The sequence below is a fragment of the Drosophila rhopaloa genome, unplaced genomic scaffold (assembly GCF_018152115.1).
Source record: "Drosophila rhopaloa isolate 14029-0021.01 unplaced genomic scaffold, ASM1815211v1 contig_3, whole genome shotgun sequence".
NCBI classification, from domain to species: Eukaryota; Metazoa; Arthropoda; class Insecta; order Diptera; family Drosophilidae; genus Drosophila; species Drosophila rhopaloa.
Window position 1 is genome coordinate 20,131,112 of NW_025335123.1, and position 21,412 is coordinate 20,152,523.

The 21,412-nt window shown below is 41.7% G+C and overlaps 4 protein-coding genes across 4 annotated transcripts; 1 reads left to right on the forward strand and 3 right to left on the reverse strand.

The window, feature by feature from the left end:
* The first annotated feature begins 2,587 nt into the window (after positions 1-2,587).
* On the forward strand, positions 2,588-8,914 carry LOC108042788. The gene is made up of 8 exons (XM_017121241.1): positions 2,588-2,607; positions 2,678-3,320; positions 3,463-3,598; positions 3,824-4,319; positions 4,376-4,762; positions 4,825-5,304; positions 5,360-5,622; positions 5,674-8,914. Exons 2-8 carry the CDS (start codon positions 2,716-2,718, stop codon positions 8,812-8,814), a joined length of 5,508 nt encoding a protein of 1,835 aa, XP_016976730.1. The 5' UTR covers positions 2,588-2,607; positions 2,678-2,715; the 3' UTR covers positions 8,815-8,914.
* On the reverse strand, positions 8,821-11,758 carry LOC108042789. Its single transcript, XM_017121242.2, has 3 exons — positions 11,528-11,758; positions 9,908-10,139; positions 8,821-9,779 (listed from the first exon to the last, which is right to left on the reverse strand). The coding sequence occupies exons 1-3, from the start codon at positions 11,601-11,603 to the stop codon at positions 9,161-9,163; spliced, it is 927 nt and encodes a 308-aa protein (XP_016976731.1). The 5' UTR covers positions 11,604-11,758; the 3' UTR covers positions 8,821-9,160.
* Positions 11,759-13,528: 1,770 nt separating this feature from the next.
* Positions 13,529-21,212, reverse strand: LOC108042768 (transmembrane protease serine 9-like). Its single transcript, XM_017121210.2, has 10 exons — positions 21,049-21,212; positions 19,872-20,079; positions 19,527-19,806; positions 18,805-19,196; positions 18,352-18,412; positions 18,106-18,296; positions 17,409-17,694; positions 16,725-17,055; positions 14,966-15,191; positions 13,529-14,369 (listed from the first exon to the last, which is right to left on the reverse strand). The coding sequence occupies exons 1-10, from the start codon at positions 21,104-21,106 to the stop codon at positions 13,565-13,567; spliced, it is 2,838 nt and encodes a 945-aa protein (XP_016976699.1). The 5' UTR covers positions 21,107-21,212; the 3' UTR covers positions 13,529-13,564.
* Positions 16,624-18,455, reverse strand: LOC108042784 (trypsin). The gene is made up of 3 exons (XM_017121235.1): positions 18,106-18,455; positions 17,409-17,694; positions 16,624-17,055 (listed from the first exon to the last, which is right to left on the reverse strand). The coding sequence occupies exons 1-3, from the start codon at positions 18,387-18,389 to the stop codon at positions 16,666-16,668; spliced, it is 960 nt and encodes a 319-aa protein (XP_016976724.1). The 5' UTR covers positions 18,390-18,455; the 3' UTR covers positions 16,624-16,665.
* Positions 21,213-21,412: the final 200 nt, after the last annotated feature.

Sequence of the window (21,412 nt, forward strand, 5' to 3'; positions counted from 1 at the left end):
CTCCAAAAACACCGTTATGAGCCCGCTGATGAGCCGCAGGCATGACAATCAGCTGCTTCTGTTAACCGTAAAAAGGTGACCACGGAGGAGGGGGGCTTAACCTATGACCCCAAACGCTAAGCGCTAAACGCAAAAAAATTCCCCCAAACGGGTGTCGCGAATTTGCTAATTAGTCACGAAAAGCGCGACGCGACGGCAACTGCTCGAAATGGTCAACAAAAACAGGACAAAACAAGAAAGGAAAGCTAACTTCGGGCGGAGCCGAAGTTGATATACCCTTGCAGAATACTCTGTAAATTATATTTTCCAAAATTATTCATATGATGCATTCTTAATACTCATAAAAAATCCAAACTTCGTAACTTTAAAAACACCAAAGTTATGGCATTTCCGATCAATCAGTTATATGGAAGCTATAGGATATAGTCGGCCGATCTTTATAAAATTTGGTACGTCAAATTGAATGGCCAAATACAAAACACATAGAAAATCCCAACTTCCTAACTTTACAAACACCAAAGTTGTGGCATTTCCGATCGTTCAGTTATATGGCAGCTATACTATATAGTCGGCCGATCCTTATAAAATTTGGAACGTCAAATTGATTGGCCAAATGTAAAACCCATAGAAAATCCCAACTTCCTAACTTTAAAAACACCAAAGTTATGGCATTTCCGATCGTTCAGTTATATGGCAGCTATAGGATATAGTCAGCCGATCCCGGCCGTTCCGACTTATATACTGCGTGCAAAGGAAAGAAGGGTGTGTGCAAAGTTTCAATTCGATAGCTTTAAAACTGAGAGACTAGTTTGCGTAGAAACAGACAGACGGACAGACGGACAGACGGACAGACGGACATGGCTATATCAACTCAGGAGGTGATCCTGATCAAGAATATATATACTTTATAGGGTCGGAGATGTCTCCTTCACTGCGTTGCACACTTTTGACCAAAATTATAATACCCTCTGCAAGGGTATAAAAAAATGGGAACGAACCAAATTGGCAGCACGCAACCAGTGGAACATCTGCTAATGACCACAAGACAACAGCTGGCCATAGCCATGCACTCTTGCAATCCAAACAAATACCCGTAAGCCCAATTCAGATACTAATCCCCAAAGGAAACCAAAATCGTACAAAATTCATTCACTTTTACTTATGGGAGACAAATAAAACATCTTTAAATATTACAAATTTAATTTTCGAACTAGAAATGAGTTTCTACAATCCTGATAGTATAATCTTTAACTCCAAACCTGGTAGTAATCCTTAACCCACACATATGTACATATTTCATTAAAATTAGAAACAAAAACCATTATTTTTTAATAATAGTTCTGCTACTTCTTACTATAAAAATTGTAATCCAAATTTTATAAACACATTTTGGCGGTGCTGTTATTTTTACCGGAATTGTATTTTTGTAGGGCAGGAATATTGTTTATATATCATGCCAATGTGCGTTCAAAATGTTGCGATCAATCAGTTTTGGGCAAAGTAAATATTCCAGCGGATATTTACTCCAGATGCCCTCAAATCTTGACCCACGAGGGCAATGACATGAATTTAATTTCACACTCGATACACCCATTAATATTTATATCCATGTACATTAAATCCGCTTTAACTGCAAGTACAAATGTGGCCACCTTTAAGGTTAAAGCTGTGGATTTATGGATGACTTGGTAAGTCCCGTCCCGCCAGGAATACATCCAAGTATTCCGACCCTCTATATATGTATGCATTTTATTTTTATGCGATTCGGTCTTCCGTGTTAAATGCTTTCTTCCTCTCTCCTTTAGGGGCGCGGGGGTTTAATGTCTTTAATGACCTCGACTAATGATCGAAGCTGATTGATTCAGCAGAATCGTCGAAGGCTCTCTCCAAGTTTGTCTGCCTTATTTTTAGATACCCTGCCTTATATTCCCCATTCCCCCCTCCCCAACAAAAAATGTAATTCCCAGTCCAAGGTGTCACTGCAGACAGAGAAAGAAAGCAGAACGCAGAGAGACTGATTGACGAGTGCCGAGAATGCCGGGGAAAACTGATGCGACATATGGGAAAATATCTGTTGAGAGCACTTTCGATACTTTCCGTAGCATACCTTCAGGCTGATCCACCATTGAAAAACAAAGAACCATACAATTCCATTCCTAGTAATAACAAATTAAAGTAAATTAAATAATTATACCCTTGCAGAGGGCATTATAATTTCACCTTTCTGGTTCGACATTTTAAGGGGTAACCTCTTTCCAAATTTTCCAAAAATGGTTTTGCAGGAAAGTGACCAAAAACTTGCACTTCTAAGCCCATAACTTGTCGTACAGATACCCGATTTCAAAGTGGCATACTTCAAAACAATTGTGGTTTAATTCTCTAAAAAACTGTGTTCTCAGTTTATTTTTTAATTTTTGGTCGATTTTTCGTCATTTTTATTTTCTTTGAATGAATTTCAGATACCATGATAACAACCACTGTGCTCTACATTTCGAGCTCTCTAGGTCTTTCTTTCATTCACAGCATATATACCTTTAAGTAACAGTTATAGTAATTCTCTCTTATGCTTTCCACCATCGAGAGATAATTTAACAGCTAGGAATGAAGGTAGAAACATATAAAAATCAAATTCCCATGTGAATGGAATAAAAATATTACTTAAATTTCGTATTATAAGGGATCTCTGCGTCCGCCAATTCGTGTAAACTGTGTGAAATGATTTCGCCTAGCTTAAGTGCAGTGTTATTTTGTGTGTTATTGTTATATATAACCCAAGTACGATCTGAATTATCTGCCGAGCAAGTGCCTCCAAATCCAAGTGCAGCCCAAGTTCTACCAAGTTCCTGCAGGAATGGGTTAAATGGTAGTACGTCGGGACCGGAGATTAGGTTGCCCTTTGTGGATATGTTGGTGCGCCATGAGCATCCACTTTTCATACTCCACGAACCGGATGAGGATTTACTATTGCTGCTCCATGGACCCGAGATTTTCCAATTTCACGTGGCCACCGGCGAACGGCGTTTGGTGCCCCTTGGAACTTTAGCCGGTCAGGTAAGGAATCGCAGAGCTCTCGGCGCAGAGGTCGTGGCCTGGCGGCAGTTCCTGCTCCTAGCCGTCGTCCTCGAGGATTCCCTAGAGGTGTACCAACTGCCCAAGGAACTGCTTCTCTCCGAAGATCCCGCCACGCAGCTCAGTTTCGAGCCCCTGCAGGAGTTCTCGCTGCCTGGAGGATTTATTCAGCTCCACCTTCTGAAACCCAGTGCCGAACAGGTGCTCCTGCTGGTGGCCTCCAATCATACCAGGACACACAGCAAATGCAGGTGAATATTTTTAAAGGGATCTATCGATTTAAAGGTATTCTCAGATTTGTTAATAACATTAATATTTTAAAATGCCACGTATTATAATTAAAAATTTTAATTAATTTTTCCTTGCTTACAAATACCAATAATTCATTTACAGAACCTTTGAGTGGCTGGACACTTACTTTAATCCCCTCGAGGAGATCACTGTGCCCGCCATTCGCGTTCTCCAAGTGGTGGGTCGTCAGCCGCTCTATATAATCTTTGGGCGATCTTTGAGGGGCTCTCAGTCAAAGGTAATATGTCACTCGTCAATTATTATAATTATTTAAATAATGTTAGGTGGAATGCAGCTAAGCGTCATTCATTTATAGACAAATTAATCATGATAAAGCATTTCCTGTGCTTCAGGTAAGGGTCTTAAACACTTGAAATCCACCCAATGCATTTTTTCAAGTATACTTTGATTAGATTGATATTACAAATTCAGGTTTTCCGCTTTTTGCATGCCCTTCTTCCAGCTGGTGCTCACTATCTACGAGGTGGATAAGAACACTCAAGCCCTGCTACATCGACAGGCCTTGACTGTCCAGGCTCAAAGTGTGCAGGCCGCCAGATTTCGTGGCCGGAACTGCCTCATCGCCTGCAGTTCCTCATCCACATCCACTTCGTGCCTTTTCTTCCGAATGGTGGATGGTCAGTTTGTGGTCTATCGAAAGCATGCTCGAAGGGATTTGAGTTTTCTTCGACTGAGTGCCACCAAAAAGGGTCAGCTCCTGATCGGAGCTCGTTCCAATGGAGAGGTGATGGTCTTCAGCTCAACTCGCCTGGATTGCTACAGTGGTTTTCAAGTGGCTGGGGAATCGGAACCAAGTGGCTTACTTACCCATCGAAATGCACGCAATGAGAGTTTCCTGCTGCTGGCCTATCGAAGATCCTCGAGCGATCTGATCCGTACTGTGCAGCTGGGAGGAGTGGAAGATACCTCCAACCAAGTGGGCGCCGCCCCAGATGAAGGTAATTTTCATAGGAAACCTTGTAAAGTCATTTTAATTAAGCCCTGCTCTTTTCAGATCTTAGTGTTGTCCAGTTGCATCGCCACGAGTTCGAGGAGTCCATCAATGCCTTGCGTGGTCTCCTGCTGCGCCGTCGATCCTCTCTAGAAATCATGCGTAGCCGTTATAACTCTTTAAAGCAAAGATCTGGCATTCGCTTGGAGAAACCACTGCATCTCATGGAAAAAGGACACATTGAGCGGCTTGACCTGGTAGACGATGAACTCCGCACTCCAACTCAGTTGAAAAAGCGTTTTGAGGAACTTCGTCAGCGATTCGGAGCAACCCGAATCAGGAGAACTCCTAACGCTTTTGGCACAGGAAATGAAAATGAAGAGCTGGAAAAACTCAAAGTGCGGCGGTTGCGAGTCGGTAACCTCATATACCAAGGTCAATTGATGCCAGGTAAGTTAAGGAAATCATCCATAAGATATGAGGCTTACCTATATTCTCTTCTTGATCCAAAGGCCATACTCTGGATACTTCAGAGCCACCTTTACTGACCATCAGAAATAGTCGTCTACTGACCAACACACTAAAATCGAAAGAACTGGTGACACCTCAGGATTTTCACAGCTCCAGTAGCTCCCCGATTCCTTCAGAGGAACCTAATGGTAGAGAATGTTTAGTGAATAATCTCCAAGTGGAGCAGATCAATGGAGTGACTTGGAATGAGTTTTTGGGCTCGCTATTTCTGCGAAACCGTGACACATCTCTAAAAGGACGACTTGTGATGCAATCGAAAGCTCGAGTGGAAGACCTGAAGACGCCTCTGCTCAACGGACTGGTGGTTGATCAGCTTTTCAACCTGCGACGTGCCCAAGTGATCAGATCTAATATCTACATGTCCGCTTTTTTTGCTCCTCGTTTGGAGGCTAAGTCGGTAAACGGCCTGAACTTTGCTCAAGATATCGTTATTCGCGGTGGCAATGATACTTGGATAAAAAGTAAGACTTTTCCTTATGTTATTTTATGAATGGAACTAAACAGTCTTTATATTAGCTCCTGTTCGAATCAATCAGATGAGTGTATCGGGTGACATTCAAGTGGACAAACAGAGGGAATCGCAACCACAATCTAGGCAATTCAACGAACCGGAGGAACATCGTCTTCAGCAGTACTACACGGGCAGGGTTATAATCCAGGGATCCCTGACGGTCAGAAATGTGCAACGGGATACGGTTAACTCACTGGTAGTCCTGGGAAACCAATCTCTGGCCAGAAGTGATCTCCATTCAAATTATCTTCTGAATCAGACGTCGCAGGTAAGCCTTTTCCCACCTCTTATTCAGCTTAATAACTTAATCCTTCCTCAGAACCTTTCCAATTTGACCTTTGGGACTGCCAAAGTGACTACGCCATCTCTGACCACCAATTATATTAACGGACATCCTTTGGGGGAGCACCTACTCAGCGGAGGACACCAAAATAGCCACAGCTTTCCAAATCGCACCCTACACATAATATTCATGAATGCCAGCGTTCAAGGAGATATTATTTGTAGGGATTATAGCTCGCGTTTGGCGGAGATCTCAAAGGATGCAGTGCGTCATGGTCAGGAGGCGAACATCACGGGTCACAAAAGCTTTAGGGCACCGCTAACCACTCAATCTCTTCAAACCAATCAAATGAATGGAATACCAGTGAGCGAACTAGTGCTAAAAACCAACATCACCCAAAACTTTAAGGGAACTAAAAGTTTTGCCCGATTGGTGGTGACGGATGAACTAAAGGTGCAAAATCACTTGAATGTGAGTCGTCTAAATGGAATGCCATTGCAGCAGCTTCTTAGCCATGATATTAGCCTGCAGCGACTGGAATTGACAGAAATGCCACATTTGCAGAATCTTAGGTTCCGACGACTTAATGGATTGCCCTTTGATGAACTGCTGTCCAAGATCTCGGACGGGAATGAACAGCCCCTACTTCTCCACAAGCAACTCCTTATCGAGGGTAATGTGCGCTTTGAAAAACCTATTCAGCTGCAGACTATTAACGGAATCCAATGGGACGATTACCTGAGTCGCCTGGTAAGACCCGATTCCAATGCGGAATTACGAGGAAAGAAAACCTTTCTGGCGGATGTCCAAATAAACGATGCTCTTCATGCGCCCCACATAAATGACCTCGATCTAAGTTCCCTGCTGGATAACACTTTGCTGCGAATGACACCCCAGCAGATCAGTGGAGCCTACACTTTCGACAGGATGATGGCTACCAATGTGGATGTGTCTCAAATAAATGGGGTGCCAGCAGAAGAATTTATAGACACGCGAAAGGATTTGGAACTTAAGGGTGATCTCTACCTGAAGCAGCTCAACATCAATGGTAGCTTAAAGTGCCCGTTAGTCAATGAACCAGGATTAAGTGATCTTAAGCAAAGAGTGGAGCGAGTGCAGCAACTTCCCTGGCGGAATTTGATAGTCACCGGAGATGCTCTATGGGATGGTGAGGAGCAGACCCAATCCCAACTGGATTATCTGCGTCAGCATGCTGTGAAAAAATACGGAAATCAGAGCATTACGGGACATGTACTCCTAAAGAAACCCAACCTGAAGAATGTTCAAAGCAAGCAGGCTCTGCCTGTTGAACTTAACTTTACCCATTTGGCCGAAGATGCCCTACTCCGTAGGAGTGCCACAAACGAAACCCAGGTGATCTCAGCTCCCCAAGAGCTGCTGGGATCAGTTAAAGCTAAAACCCTTTATTTAGAAAAGGATGCACACTTTGGACTGGTGAACGGAATCGATATAAGACGATTCAATGCCTCACTGTATCGCCTCTCTAGTGGAGAAGTCATTGCAGCGGCTCTTCACTTTGTCCACGCTCCTAAGATTGGTAAACTTCAACTCGAGCATCCAGAAGTAAATGGAGCTCCAATTGAGAATATCTTTCAGCAGGGAAAAGACCAATCCTGGCCAGCGGTAATATTCAAGCAGCTCCTCGTCGAACAAGATCTTCATCTGGAAACCGTAAACGATATGAGTTTGGAATACTTCCTTCAGCATCGCATTCCCCTGAAGGGAGAAGCTTTGGAGGTATTTGGATCGCTGAGTTTCGAGCATCTTGAGCTGGACGGGCAACCCCTTCTTCGCTCCATTAATGGCATTCAGCTGGACAACTTGGTGTTCCTACACAGCAATCAGGCACAAAGCATCTCGGGTGCTAAGACCTTCCACGGCGGTGTTGAGTTCAATGGACCCGGGCATGTGATGCATTTAAATGGACGTGATCTCAGCGAGAGTTATAGGGGCAGCATCTTCCGAAACAACGACTACAATATTGATAGTCTAGTCCTGGACAAAGCACTCTTCCCAGGAGGTCTTGTTTCGGCAGGAAGTCAAAGTCAAAGTCCCGGTCAAATGCGGGCAATGGAAAGTCAAAGCAATCAACTAGAGGAGCTGCAGGAACTTCTAACGGTCGGTAATCACAGTTCCTACAGGCGACTGCTTTATCTGGACCATGATCCTAAAACACTGGAGTTCACTTGGGTGAAACCCCCTTTGAAAGGGTCCCCGGACCAACAGATGAGCTTTCCTTTGGGTGATACTGTTCCCTGTGAGCGTCGCAGCATACAGGCCCAGCTTCTGATCTCTGAAAGCCGTGTGCTCCTGGCCAATGAAAGTGTGTCCAATCAACTGATGCGACTTAACTCCGGAGATGTCAGGGTGAAGGTCCAGAATCACTGCCATCGTCCAGCCAGGAGATTACGCAGCAGGATAACCATTAGTTGCCGCAATGAATCACATACTCTGGGAATGCGTCAGCCAGTGGAGGCGATGGAGCTATTGGAAATGGAGGATATGGTTCTACTGCTTTTGGGTACCGAAGAGGAGGTGCGGGTCTTGCGATTGAAGAGGCGTGACTGTAGTCTTACCGATTGGCAATCCGTTGTGCCGGCGGATGGTCGCCTAATGAAGGTGATTCGAATGGGGGAAGGGACTCGAAAGGACCTACTTCTCACCAGTGGTATGCGTAATCATCGTCCTGTCCTGGCCATCCATTTGAGGCATCCCTCAAACCATACCTTCAAGTTGCTCCAGTTGATACAGGGCTCCTACGATCTGGCAGAGATGCAAGAGAATCAACTAATGGTCAGCTGTCTGGGTTGTCGTCATGTAGCCATATTTATGCGCAACTCCCTTCCCGATGAAATACACTTTAGTCCCATCCAACAGTTGGGTTTCCAGGAGCGCATTCAACAGCTAACCCCATTTAAAGTTGGCAAAGAGCAGTATCTTTTGGTAATAACCCAACCGGAGGAGGAACACTTTTATCTATTCAGCTATAATCAATTGGGCGGTTGGCGACAACGAACATTTGGCAACAAAAACCAGCACCATTGGGCGTGGCCATTGGTAAGATCTGGACAGAAAGTCGAATCGGAAGAATCCCCAATTCTGCTGCTCTGTGGAAAGGAAAGGAAATGCAGCCTGGTCAAAGCCGTGTTGGGCTAATAATTGTTTCATATTGTAAACTATGTATATTTTTATTTATTGTATATAACTATGCCTATGCTATGCGTATTAATGAATTGTTAAATCTTGTTAAACCAAATTTGTATTGTTATTTTTGAAAGAATAATTCAATATTTAAAATCAATTCCTTTAAAGTCTAAATGCTTAGCACATTCAAAGTACCAGATTATTATAGCATACTAACTTAAAGAAGCATATTAAGCATGCTGGATCGGATCGAGATTATCACACTCCTCGGCTTTATCATTCCTGTTAAGCCTTAGAAATCTTACTTAGCTAGATCCCCCTATCGATCGGATCCCCCATGAATCCTTTTGTAGGCCATTTAGGTTGAAAAGCTCTTACTGCTGATGGTAATCACGTAGCCGGTGAATAATAGGAATCCCAGGATGCCCCAGATAGAGCTGTTCTGATTGCCACCATCCCCAATTTTGGCCAGTATCCATTCCACATGGCTGGCCACGTCCTCGAATCCTCCATCCATGCTCCTTAATCCAAGCAGACGATCCCGTTCCGTCAGCGTGGCTCCTGCATCCATGTAAACGTGGCCAGAAGTGGAGTTTGTGGCTTCTGATTGAACACAAATCCTTGGGGATTTACTCTGCTGCTGATGACAGGATGTGTGGGTGGCATTCAACGTCACTAGATCGTGCAGCTCACGGATATTGCTATCATAACCCCAGGTACTGATCTTTAGAAGGTTACTGGATTCCGAATCCAGGACGGAAGTGGCTCCTGGAGAAGGTAGGCTGATTGGTTGGATATAGGGATGATCCGTTGGCACATCATTTTCCAGCATAAGAATTGCCAGAGCCAAATCCTTGGGCGGCTGGTGGATATGGGTCACTCCATAGATAAGTCCCTGGTCATGAGGAGCAAACCTTTGGGGATTTCCCAACATCACTCGCAGTTCCGATGGATGGTAGTAGCTCCTCTTCACCTGACTGTAAAATCAATACGTTTTTTACTAAGTTAATTACACAGTATTAATGCCAACCAAAAATCATTCTTGTGTTTAGTTGATTTGAGATGCAACAAACAAGTTGGGAATTATAATCTAGAGGCAACTTACCTGAAGATGCAACTACTGACGGTCAGCACAACAGAGGGCGCCACCAAAGCGCCTGAGCAGATGTGTCCCTTGCCAAAGTAATCCCGTTCCTGGGCCAACAATCGTATGGATACGTGGTGCGGGGCCTCCATCATCTTCTGCCGGAATCGATCCTCTCCACCGGCCGCTGCAATGGCATCCATTTCGGCCAGGCCAATACCACGTTTCGCCGCCAAATCTCGATGGGTATAGGCTGCGAATCAACGGAGGTGAAGGTTAGGCAGGAAAGCTGATAAGCTGGCAAATCAAGATCCGATCTGATTCCCCCCATGGAAACAGTCTCCGAGTGCAGTGCACCTTATCACCTACAAAAAATAACCTATCAGCAATCGAGGCCTGGTCAGCGCCCCGATCGCTCCCTGATATCAGCTGCTTTTCCAGGGCACACGTCCCGGATTCGACCCGATCAGGCCACCAATGTTGTTCTCGGCGTGATCGCAGATATGATAGCGACTCCGTATGGCCGGTATACAGGTATCTACGTCCCCAACTAAACGGGGCCAACTAAACCCAATCGAATCGAACCCACTTTACCCCATTTACCCCGGAAGTTGGAGGCGATCACGCGATGATAGATTGCCAATTGATCAATTTGAAGTGACGCACTATGAGCGGTCAGCAATTTGGATAATCGTGGGATTATGTCTAACTACAGTGGATACAATGCATACTTCTACATCTGCTTTATAATTCAATTCTTCAATATAATTTTACAGGATTTTGGAAGCCCTGGCATTATGCCCTTAATGATGTAACGTCCTTCGTTATAATTCAATGTCTTCAAATAATTTAAATAGTTTTTAGAGATTTCAATAGGAATTATGAATTTCAATAAATTTCAATCTACATTTTTTATGGGTCGCAATTTGATTAGCAAAGAGCAATAACATATGTACCTTCACTATCGCCTAATTATAGACATCATGACTACTAAAAATGTATTATTAGTACCATTTTGGTACTCAACTAATCTATGGGGGCCATAAAATATATGTTTACAATGTTTAAACAAAGCGCGCATAATTATATAACAAACGTTTGTGAATATTTAGCACAATACCAAGTATGTAACCTAAGAAGCCCTCCGAGCTCTTTTATTAATCCGTATTCAAACACCCCTTCAAAATAATTCATAACCAATGAGATAATGCACTCTTCGCTAAAAATCAAAGTGCCTCGTAGTCACATAAAATATTTGATTTATTGCACATCAAATTTGCACAATCATTTAATATTCAAGTACCAGTTTAAATTATTGACCGACTCAAGTATTGAACTGGCATAATACCATAGCTGAAATTCCTTAATGCCTGACTATTATATCACAGAATGTTTGTAAAATGTTGATACCAAAGTATTCTTTTATAAAACAAAATAAGTCTGTAAACAAACCAAGCTGGTGTCTTAATTCTTTCCTTAATCTAAGTAGATAAAATCAACAAACGGAACAAAATCTATTAAGAATAACAATAATAAGAAAGGAAAGGTTTAGCCTAAAACTTTAAGGTAAAATATATAAAAATATTTCACGTTTTCTATCACAAATTAAGTTAGACTCTCAATATCGTAACATATACTTACTGGTTTGCATTTCAGTGCACAGAACCGCAAAGATCAGGGTCTTCACGATCTTCCGCCAATGATCGTTCAGCTGCATTTCGACAATGTTGTTTCCGATCACAAAATTCACAAGGAAAAATAAGAAAAAAATAGCTGATCACGAAATACTACGATGTTCAATGTGATCCCAAGTTTATTTTTACACGGGGAGAGCACTACGGTTCACCTGTCGGGAGCTCCGATCAATGAATGAAGAAATTATAGCGCGAGCTTCTTTCCTAATTCAAACGAACGCAAATTCGCAAAAGCGTTCTTAGATAATTCCATCATTTTTTGTTTTGGTTTTGTGAGATTTGATTCCGAGTCGCTTGTTATTGTTGTTGTTGTGGACGATGTCGGGCGATAAGGCAATAGCAACATACGATCCAGTCACCAATACAGCGATATAGCCGAATCGAACTGAACCGAATCGAATAATAAACAAACACACACGCTCAATCGAAATCGATAAGAACGCAATAATCATTTTTTTTTTTTTTTTTTTTTTTGTTGGTGTATTTTGTTTATATTCTCCATCCAGGCTTCAAATGGATTTGGAATTTATCAGGTCCCTTTATTGTCTTTAGACTTAACATTTAAATCTATTGAGTAAGCATGGATTAAATTACTCTTCTGATAAAGCTAAAATTTTGTAATGAAAAATATGTTCTAGTAAAACTATTTCATGCTTAATTATTTCATGAGGAATGTACTTTCTTTTAATTAATAGCTGGACCTATGTATGTATGACAAGCACACAGACAAAATAAGATTATACTTTGTATTTTAAGATGAATTTAATTTACAATTAATATCTATATCTTTCCTTTTTCAACTAAAATATAAAAATCTCAACAAATTAAAAATATTTATTCTTTAGCTACATTTTATATTCTTTTGATGACAAATAATAATAATGAATAAGTTCTCTTTTCCCTTAGGTGCATCGAAAATTATGCCTTCTTGTTGAAAACTATCAATTAAACATATGTAACATATATAAAAAACTTGAAGAAAACTAAAACGGAAAGTAGATTACATCGCGGAACGTGGCCGATATATAACAAACTTGAAGAAAACTAAAGCGGAAAGCAGATTACATCGCGGAACGTGGCCGATAAGGATCGATGGGCCTAGAGATTGCGGACACCGAAGCCCGAAGTTCCCGAAGATTAAGTGTGCTGTAACGAAACCTTGGGATGAACTACTCCGCATCATAATCTCAACGACAGATAGTACTTTATAGCACTCTCGATTGCCCAATGCAGCTGGACTCCTTGACCTTGTCTGCACATTTAAAGACCGATCGATTGGATTGGATTGAACTGGATTGGAACATATCGATCGCCCTGCAGTCACGGACACCACATTTTTCAGTCCCGTTCCGTCTGGTGCCATAAAGATTACCCATATCAGGTGGTCAGTTCCATTCATCGGACTAGTGAAATCAAGTTTCCTTTCTGCGCCGTAAACTATTTTTAGTTAACTAACAACAAAAGCAGCGATAGCCGAGCAACTATGGATTATATGAGGTGTTTGCGGAACTTGGAGCTAAGAATCTTTACCGACCGCCTGGAAGTAGGCTAACAAACTGTGAAACGAAAGGTTAATGTAACCGATAAATCAATCTATAAAACAAAGCTTTTGCACCAGCGAAATATTTAACTACACATGCTAGGAAAGGATACACAGATTTATTCTAGCATAAATATTTTGTATAACTCCTCAAATCAAATCAATACCTGGAAAGATAAAGCATATGTTCGATGGTAAAACATAATTTTAAATTTAAAGAAAAAATTATTGTTACACATATATTTTAAAGAAGCCCAATCCTACAAAACGTAGTCAAAGATAATACATTTATGTACGCCATAAATAATGGGTGTATTTGGTTAAAAAAATATATATAATTCTGTATATTTAGGTAAGCCTAAATGTATTTAATATCACTGATTAAAATTATATAAAAAAAAACGAATGTTTTAGTCCTTAGATAATACAGTTTTATTGCAGCTATCAGAACTGACTAGTCATTAGCCTCAGGGCGAGGAATCCGGGCAGGAGAAGGGTCAGAGTTCCGACCATGGCGGCCGTGGCGCCATTACCTCCATCTCCACTTCCACTGTCATCAATATCGTCATCACCATCACCGCTGCCATTTCCGCTGCCATTTCCACTTCCGTCTCCACTTCCATCGCCGCTTATATCACCGCTTCCGTCACCACTTCCATCACCACTCGAATCCTCGCCCAAGTTCTCCACTATCCAGTCGTAGTAATAGGACACCTCCGTGTAGACACCCGGTAATCTTGGCAGAGCGCATTGAATGCCCCAGGAAACAATGCCGGCCAGCTGACTTTGGCAGACCAATGGTCCACCGGAATCGCCGGAGCAGGCGTCCTTCTCACCCACCTCCAGATAGCCGGCGCAGATCATTCCCGGTCCAATCAGATGCCCCAGATCGGTGTCGTCGATGCAGTGCTGCTCACTAATCATCGGCACATCGACCGTCATCAGGATATCGGAGATGAAGCCATCCTCCCGATCGCCCCATCCCGTCACCTGGCAGACGACGCCCTCCGCAACGGGAAAGCGATTGAGGGCGATGGGACGAATGGTCGGGTGACCCGTGGGCACCGTTTCATTCAGCTGCAGCAGAGCGATGTCCTTGTCGTAGGTGGACAGGACGAACTTGTCCAGCTGCATTATCCGCTGTTCGATCGTGAAGGTCAGCGTGTTGGTGCGATTGTAGCGGTCCAGGTTGCCCATCACCACGATGAACTCCTCCTTGGGCACGAAGGTGCCGTCGTATATTACCTGACTGGTAAAAAGTAAATGATTAGAAAACGAATTAAATTAACTACTCATAACCCTTTATGATGATGATAACATAACACTTTAAAATGCGATTTTATACCCCGTTAATTAACTATCTAATAATCCACATTATAATCTATAATTTAAATGTCAGTCAATTGTTTAAACCAATCCATGCTAATTATTAGTTTTTGATATTATTGAATCAATACCTTGAAAAAGGTGACCTCAAACTTCACTTTTTCATATTGAACTCCGATTTTAAAGTGAAATACCTCTATAAGATAATGATTTAATAAGTTATGATCCACTAAAGATCGCATTCCTTGGTCTTGAAAAATAATATACTTAAGATTTACAGTATACTAATTTTAAAGCCTTACCTAACACATGTTTACTGACTTTGTGACACATAGCCATTACTACTATAAATTTAATTAAACGACAGATATTGAAAGCCGATAAGGTGGTAGCAAAAGTTTTAAATTAACTTGATTTTTACTACAGATTACAGACCACAGACACACGTTCTTGGCGTGTTGGAAAAGGGCATACTTATATTGACTAAACTTGTAGTTGTATATTCCTGGTCAGACTTACTCGACAAAACAATGAGCGGCGGTGAGAACCCATCCCGGTCGAATCAGTGATCCGCCGCAGAGGTGTCCTGTCCCAAAAAAGTATCCATCGTTGAGGGCCTTGCGGATGCCCACCTGGTGCCTGGTGGCCCCCAAAGTAGCCTCCGTTCCATTGATAATCCTGCCGGGATCCACGCTGAATCTCGGTCGAATGGCCTGCGAACCCAAGGCAGTCTGTCGCACGGCACCTAAGGATAGATTGGTTTTTAAATAAACTATATCCAGTGTATAAGCCACACCAACCTCTCAGTCCCGCTGGCAAGGAGGTGAGCAGCAGGACCACCGCCAAAAGTTGTCCCAATCCAATCATTCTGACCATCTAAATGCTAACTCCCCGACGTGGCGATGCCAACTAATGCAGGAGCCGAACCCACTTGTCCAATATCGCCGCCAAAAAGAAATCTGGCTTCGGACAGGCATCCTAATCTTATCAATACACATCGTACAACACCATGGAACACCGAAGAAACACCGGACTGACTTGTCATCGCCGAACACCTACGAACTGCAGCCTTATGTTTTAAGTGGCACCGCTGGATTTTCCAATCTCTGGGTTTTCCACACCGATTTATGGGGCTCTTGAACAGCGGGGAACTACCAGGGGATTTCCCAAAAAGTGTGTCCAAAAATAAATGGTCACGATCTCCGTATCTCTTATTAAATTATATTTTAATAAAGTTTTATAATTATAATCAAGGTATTCATTAATATCCATTTCCTTAAAAAAATTAAAACCAATTACGACAAGGAAGTATTGTCCGAAAAAGTAAAAGGTTAAGAGCCTCTCAAATCAGAAAAAAGCTTCCGGTAGGATTTCACAATTCTCCAGAAATCATATATCTTTGATCACCAATGCCAAGTCATTGCCCATTGTTCGATTTCAATTAATAAATAACAATGTGCAAACAGAATTGATTATTCAGGGAAACTTGTGGTAACATGGCAAATAAACAATTTATACAAAATCAAAAGCTACGATAGGGAAATATTAAACACAAAGAGTCCCGACCAAAAGTTACTCATCCTCACTGAATTTCAATCTAGGTCAATTTTGATTTTTGGTAAACAGTAAACAAAGTAATAGCTTTATATCTCGTTCAAATGAATGTATATTTACATTACCATAAAAACAATAACAATTAAAAAAGGGATTGTCAGTTTTATTGAGCAATTTCACGGTTTATAACCGACGCCTTGGTGAAGGTCATCGTCTCTTTAGAATCACTTGAAAAATTCAATGCCCCAAATATTAGAATTAGAAAAAATTTCGGAAGCTTTGAAGTTGTATAAAAAGTGGTCTTAAAAAGTAGATACAATTCAAATTGCAGTTTGCTTATAATTCCCAATAAATTATTTGGGTAACTTTAGGAGGAAGTTTCTGTGGAAATTATTTAAATCGTTCATTTTTATTCGTTTATTCGTCATTTATTTAAGAGGGCCTGAATAGTACCCTGTAATCAGGGTACGAAGAGGGTCTGGTTACAGGGTACTAATTGGACCATCTTCTTACCACTGAGTAAACCTATCTGATGTCATTAATGTCGTCGATCACCGTCAACTATTGGACAATCTACAAGTGGGGTGCCTTCTCCTTCTCGACGCGATTAGATAAATCAGTTGTAAAACAGACAAGAGAAAGCGATTTATTGAGCTGTCCAATCGTCAAAGAAGGCCCATGATAAGCCCCAGAAGGCCAAGATCCAATAGCAGCAAAGATATACATCGGCGGCTGGCCAGATTTAGCGGCGACATTTGCCGATATTCTGAGTAGTCCAGCGAGTTGTTGGCAGCCCGAATCCACTCCAAAAAGTTCGAGACATTGGTATAAACACCCGGATAGCCGGGATCCGCACAGCCCACTCCCCACGATATTATCCCGGCCAGATGTCCGGCGCAGATCAGCGGTCCGCCGGAGTCTCCTTGGCAGGCGTCGATACCGCCCTGCAGAAATCCGGCGCACATCTGGGACGTGGGCAACTTGTAGATCACCTGGCACAGCTCTCTGCTCAGGATCGGTACTGGTGCCTGCTGCAGCGAAGCCGATTTGTCCTTCTGTGGGTGTAGACAACTTATATAGCCATGGAATTCACGGACGCTCTCTTATACGGACACTATTTTATTGCAAGTTTCTGGTACTTGAGCAGATACTTTTACTACTTATGCATATGTCCTTGACAGGAAATCGTTTGTCAGACACTCTCTTATGCGGACAAACATATTTTGGTGAAGATTCAGTTAACATCTGCTTCAAACTTATTAAGAATCATCGTGTAACAGCCAAATAGTAACGGACGTTCCCTTATCCGGACACAAGTTTGTTAGGTAAACTAAGGAAACTGTTGCCTAAGACTTTAACAGACGCTCTCTTGAACGGACAAAAGCAAGAGTGAAATGGGAGTACTTACCCCAGAGACTTTTCCCCAGCCGTGGATGAGGCAGGTGGTGCCCTCTTCGGGCGCTTCGATGGCCAACGGAATAGCCTTCACCGCACGCGAACTCCACGGGATGAAGCCGTTGAGGAAGAGCAGGGCGATGTCGTTCTCCAGCGTTGTGCTGTTGTACCGCTCGTGGCCGATGATCCGCTGCACCAGGTATTCCTGGGTGAATCTATCCGCCCGATCGATGGAGCTGCTGCCGCCTACGACCACATAAAGCTCCGGATCACGATAGTGCAACGCTATCGAGGTATTTCTGAAAGTTGGACCGCACTCTATACATTTCAAGTGGTTTCATTAGGAAGCGCACTGGGCGAAATTACGGATAGTTTGTTTATAATTATGATTTTCTTGGATACTAAAACAGTTGCATTAATCATCTTAATATTTAGAAATTTATGTAATGTTAAATCATAACCATGCGATTTATATGAGTATTCTGGTACTGTACTTTATGATCTTAATTAATGCATTTATGTTCAATGATAAATATTTGATAACCTTTATGATTTTTAAAAATCTGTATTTTAAATCTGAATTAGTTAAGAATAATCTGTTTTAAACTGTGCTTTCGTAAGTCTTTCCTAACTTTATCTAGGCCAAGTTTAAGGTGAGTTTTCGACAGAAAGTCGCGAATTTCGCCCAGTGTATAGGGGCTATCACCCACATGGCGTAGCAGTGGGCCGCCGAGCAGATGACCCGCTGGGAGATGACCGCTCCGCCGCACACGTGACCCATCCCGTAGTGCCGCTCGTGGATCGATCGCTTCCTCACGGACACTTGGAAGGGCACCTGGTCAATGGTCACCGAGTAGCCGCCCACCACCTTCGGCAGGATCACGAAGGACAAGGCTGTGGTCTTCGGTGCGTGTATTTGAGGACGGGTCTTTCCTGGGTAGGCCGCCAAAATCAACGACACCAGCATCCACAGGCACGTCCATTGGTGATCCATCGGGGGCGGTAACACCCCTCAAACTTCTTTGAATCCCAAAACACAAATCCGACGAAAATAACGAACAATAATAAATCAAATTAACAAAAACTGCCAGACCGTTGATGTTTAAATCGATGTTGCAGCGATGAAAGTCATTTCAATATTTATAAGCAATCTTGAGCTGACATCTTGTTAACTATTATTTTGCATAATTTATTACCAAATTTAGAAACCTTTTTTATAAACTGCAGGAAGCCTTTATACTTTGATTCCATTGTAATGTGTTATAATACTTCAGCCGCTTATATGGATTCCTAAGTAATGCCTAACCAAATTGATTACAAACGCCTATCATTTTAGTAGAGGCAAGTCTTATTTAAAAAAAGTTTAAATAAATTTATTTATTTGCTATTTGGGCTAGAAAAGCTACAACTAGATTCTGTGATCCAGGATGAAGGCCAGGATTAGAGCAAGGCATCCGAGGAGGGACCACCTCGATCCCAGACGTATTCCACCGCTGTGATAAATCGAGTAGTTCAGCGAATTGTTCTGCTGAACGATCCATCCGTTGTAAAACGAGACATTGGTGTAGACACCCGGAAACCCGGCCACTGCGCATCCGGAGCCGTAGGAAACGAGTCCGGCCAACTGTCCGTTGCATCTCAGGGGTCCACCGGAGTCGCCCTGGCAGGCATCAGTACCTCCGGTCCAATACCCAGCACACACCTGGGAACTCGGAATTGGTCCGTATGAAATCTGGCAGGTGGTCTGCGAGATTATGGGCACCGTGGCCGCCTGCAGACTATTGCTGCTGGATGTTGCGCTCTGGAAAGAAATGCAGAATATATTAGATATACAGCAGCGAATAATTTTAAAAATATGAAAGCTATTACCATTGAGAACAGAATTTGAAAAATAGATATAATAATATATATAATGATAAATCTAGAGTGCCTAGATATATAAAATGCTTTACTAATCCTATCTTGTATCATTCGTTTGATTAGTCTAAAAATTATGTATTTTCCTGTTGGATATAAAATTCCTAACATTTTACCAAGAGCATCGGACAATACCGATATGAAAACTTGGTTTATATTCTGTAAGAAAACTACTGGTATTTGTGTAAATTCTCTGGAGGTGATTAGCACTCACCTGCTGGAGCAAACCCCAACCAGAGATCAGGCAATCGGTGCCTGTGGCCACAACTTGGCTGCTTAGAGCCAAAGCCTTCACTGTTGGCCATCCCCAGGGAATATATCCGTTGATGAACATCAGCGCAATGTCGTTGGTCAGCGAGGTCGCATCGTAGTTCTCATGGGCGATCAGTTGCTGCAGGTAGTACTCCAATGTAAGATTGGTGGAGCTTCTCAAATATGAACTGCCCATGACCAGGACGTATTCGCCAGCCGTTCGATATTTGTTTGTTTTCGTGCTAAAAAGTTAGAAAAAAAGATTATATTATTTTTGAAAAAATAAATAAATAATACTTTTACAAACTTATAACAACAGTGGGCGGCGGTGGCCACCAAACGCTGGGAAATGACCACTCCGCCGCACAAATGACCGGATCCATAGCTCTTCTTATCGTTGGCGGTCAGACGAATGGACACCTGGTAGGGAATCTGATCTATGGATATCGCACTACCTCCCACGATCTTGGGTTCGATCTTTGCGGCTTCTGGATTGATCGTTTCGGTATCCAAATCTGCAAGAACAATAAATTCGATTAAATATTTCCAGATTCTATTAAATACAAATATTTCAAAAAATGTGTTAGTTAATATAAGACACATTGGAATTAAATAATATATATATCAGGATTAAAAATCGGTCATGAACAACACTCGACAAACCCCCTGGCAACTGACTACCTATAGCAAATATGTATCTGAACAATAGTTGTTTTTCATAGAATAGAGATAGGTGGAATTGTTGTCTTAACAATAAAGCACTTCAGAATTACGATACAAGTATTTGGTTTATAGCTCCTTACGGGAACGGAAAACAAAGCAATCTAATCGAAGTTGTTGTGATGACCACTCCTCGGAAAATTAGTTGAATAATTACTGTTTGCCATTGTTTATTGCGAAAATCTTTATTAGTCATAAAAAATCGTTTTCAGACATTTGTTTTGTTTAAAACAAAAATGAAATATTGAGTCATAGCCATAATCATTATATTCATTTCCTACCTTCGTTTAATAAAATTTAAAGTATAATCAAAAAGATTCCACAAAAAGATATAATTGTAAACGAAATTTTGTGATTAAAAATTTATAAATTTTAGAAATAAAATCAAAACCCAGAGTTGCTTATTTAAATTAAAATAAATTTATATTTAATTTTTTTAACATTTACAAAAACAAAAAAACCATATATTACACACATCCATGGGGATTTTTTTGTTTCACATAAAGCTCGGAAACTTTTATTAACATGATGTTTTTTTTATCTTGGGTAATAACCGCGTACTTTTGGTAAAAAAAAATAACAAAAACAAAGGAATTTTCATGGTCTTTGGGGACTTGGGCTTTACCCAATATCAAATTTATACGGAAATGTATTCAGTGTTAACTAGTAATAGTTTGATAGCTTTTTGAAGGTAAATAAAAGATATATTTTGGCAACACTATTTATGGGTAATATAGATTGATAACAACCAATCCATGACTCACTTTCGCCGGCGGCAAGAACTCCTAAGAGTAGCGATATAGCCACCCAAAGTTTAGCCATTTCTGTTGCACTATTTACGATCCAAACTATATATATACTTTCAAATGGTCGTCCGTTACAATTATCGACCGAATTTCTTGAATCGAGCCACCGCAATGAGCCATCAGACCCATGGCCAGTTGATATTACTTGTGGGTGCCTATGGTTTATCTTATCACTAACTGTGCGTAAATTGAATGTTGCCAAAGCCCCAAAGCAGCCCATCGACAACAGAGTTCTATGGCTCGATCGGGGGCCATAAAAGTAAACAAATGCCAAATCAGAGCAAAATTCATTTTTGATTTCAATAGCACTAATGGTGAATAG

Coding starts and splice junctions, on each gene's coding strand:
- LOC108042784 (XM_017121235.1), bottom strand. CDS start 18,389: ATGGATCACCAATGGACGTGCCTGTGGATGCTGGTGTCGTTGATTTTG. Junction 17,695..18,105: donor GCGGCCCACTGCTACGCCAT/GTGGGTGATAGC, acceptor TCCAACTTTCAG/AAATACCTCGATAGCGTTGC. Junction 17,056..17,408: donor GCTGGGGAAAAGTCTCTGGG/GTAAGTACTCCC, acceptor CTACACCCACAG/AAGGACAAATCGGCTTCGCT.
- LOC108042768 (XM_017121210.2), bottom strand. CDS start 21,106: ATGGCTAAACTTTGGGTGGCTATATCGCTACTCTTAGGAGTTCTTGCC. Junction 19,197..19,526: donor GTTGGGGTTTGCTCCAGCAG/GTGAGTGCTAAT, acceptor ATTTCTTTCCAG/AGCGCAACATCCAGCAGCAA. Junction 15,192..16,724: donor AAATCTGGCCAGCCGCCGAT/GTATATCTTTGC, acceptor ATCTATCCTTAG/GTGCCGTGCGACAGACTGCC.
- LOC108042788 (XM_017121241.1), top strand. CDS start 2,716: ATGATTTCGCCTAGCTTAAGTGCAGTGTTATTTTGTGTGTTATTGTTA. Junction 4,763..4,824: donor CCAAGGTCAATTGATGCCAG/GTAAGTTAAGGA, acceptor CTTGATCCAAAG/GCCATACTCTGGATACTTCA. Junction 5,623..5,673: donor TTCTGAATCAGACGTCGCAG/GTAAGCCTTTTC, acceptor ATCCTTCCTCAG/AACCTTTCCAATTTGACCTT.
- LOC108042789 (XM_017121242.2), bottom strand. CDS start 11,603: ATGCAGCTGAACGATCATTGGCGGAAGATCGTGAAGACCCTGATCTTT. Junction 10,140..11,527: donor GTGCACTGAAATGCAAACCA/GTAAGTATATGT, acceptor GTTGATTCGCAG/CCTATACCCATCGAGATTTG. Junction 9,780..9,907: donor GTCAGTAGTTGCATCTTCAG/GTAAGTTGCCTC, acceptor TTGATTTTACAG/TCAGGTGAAGAGGAGCTACT.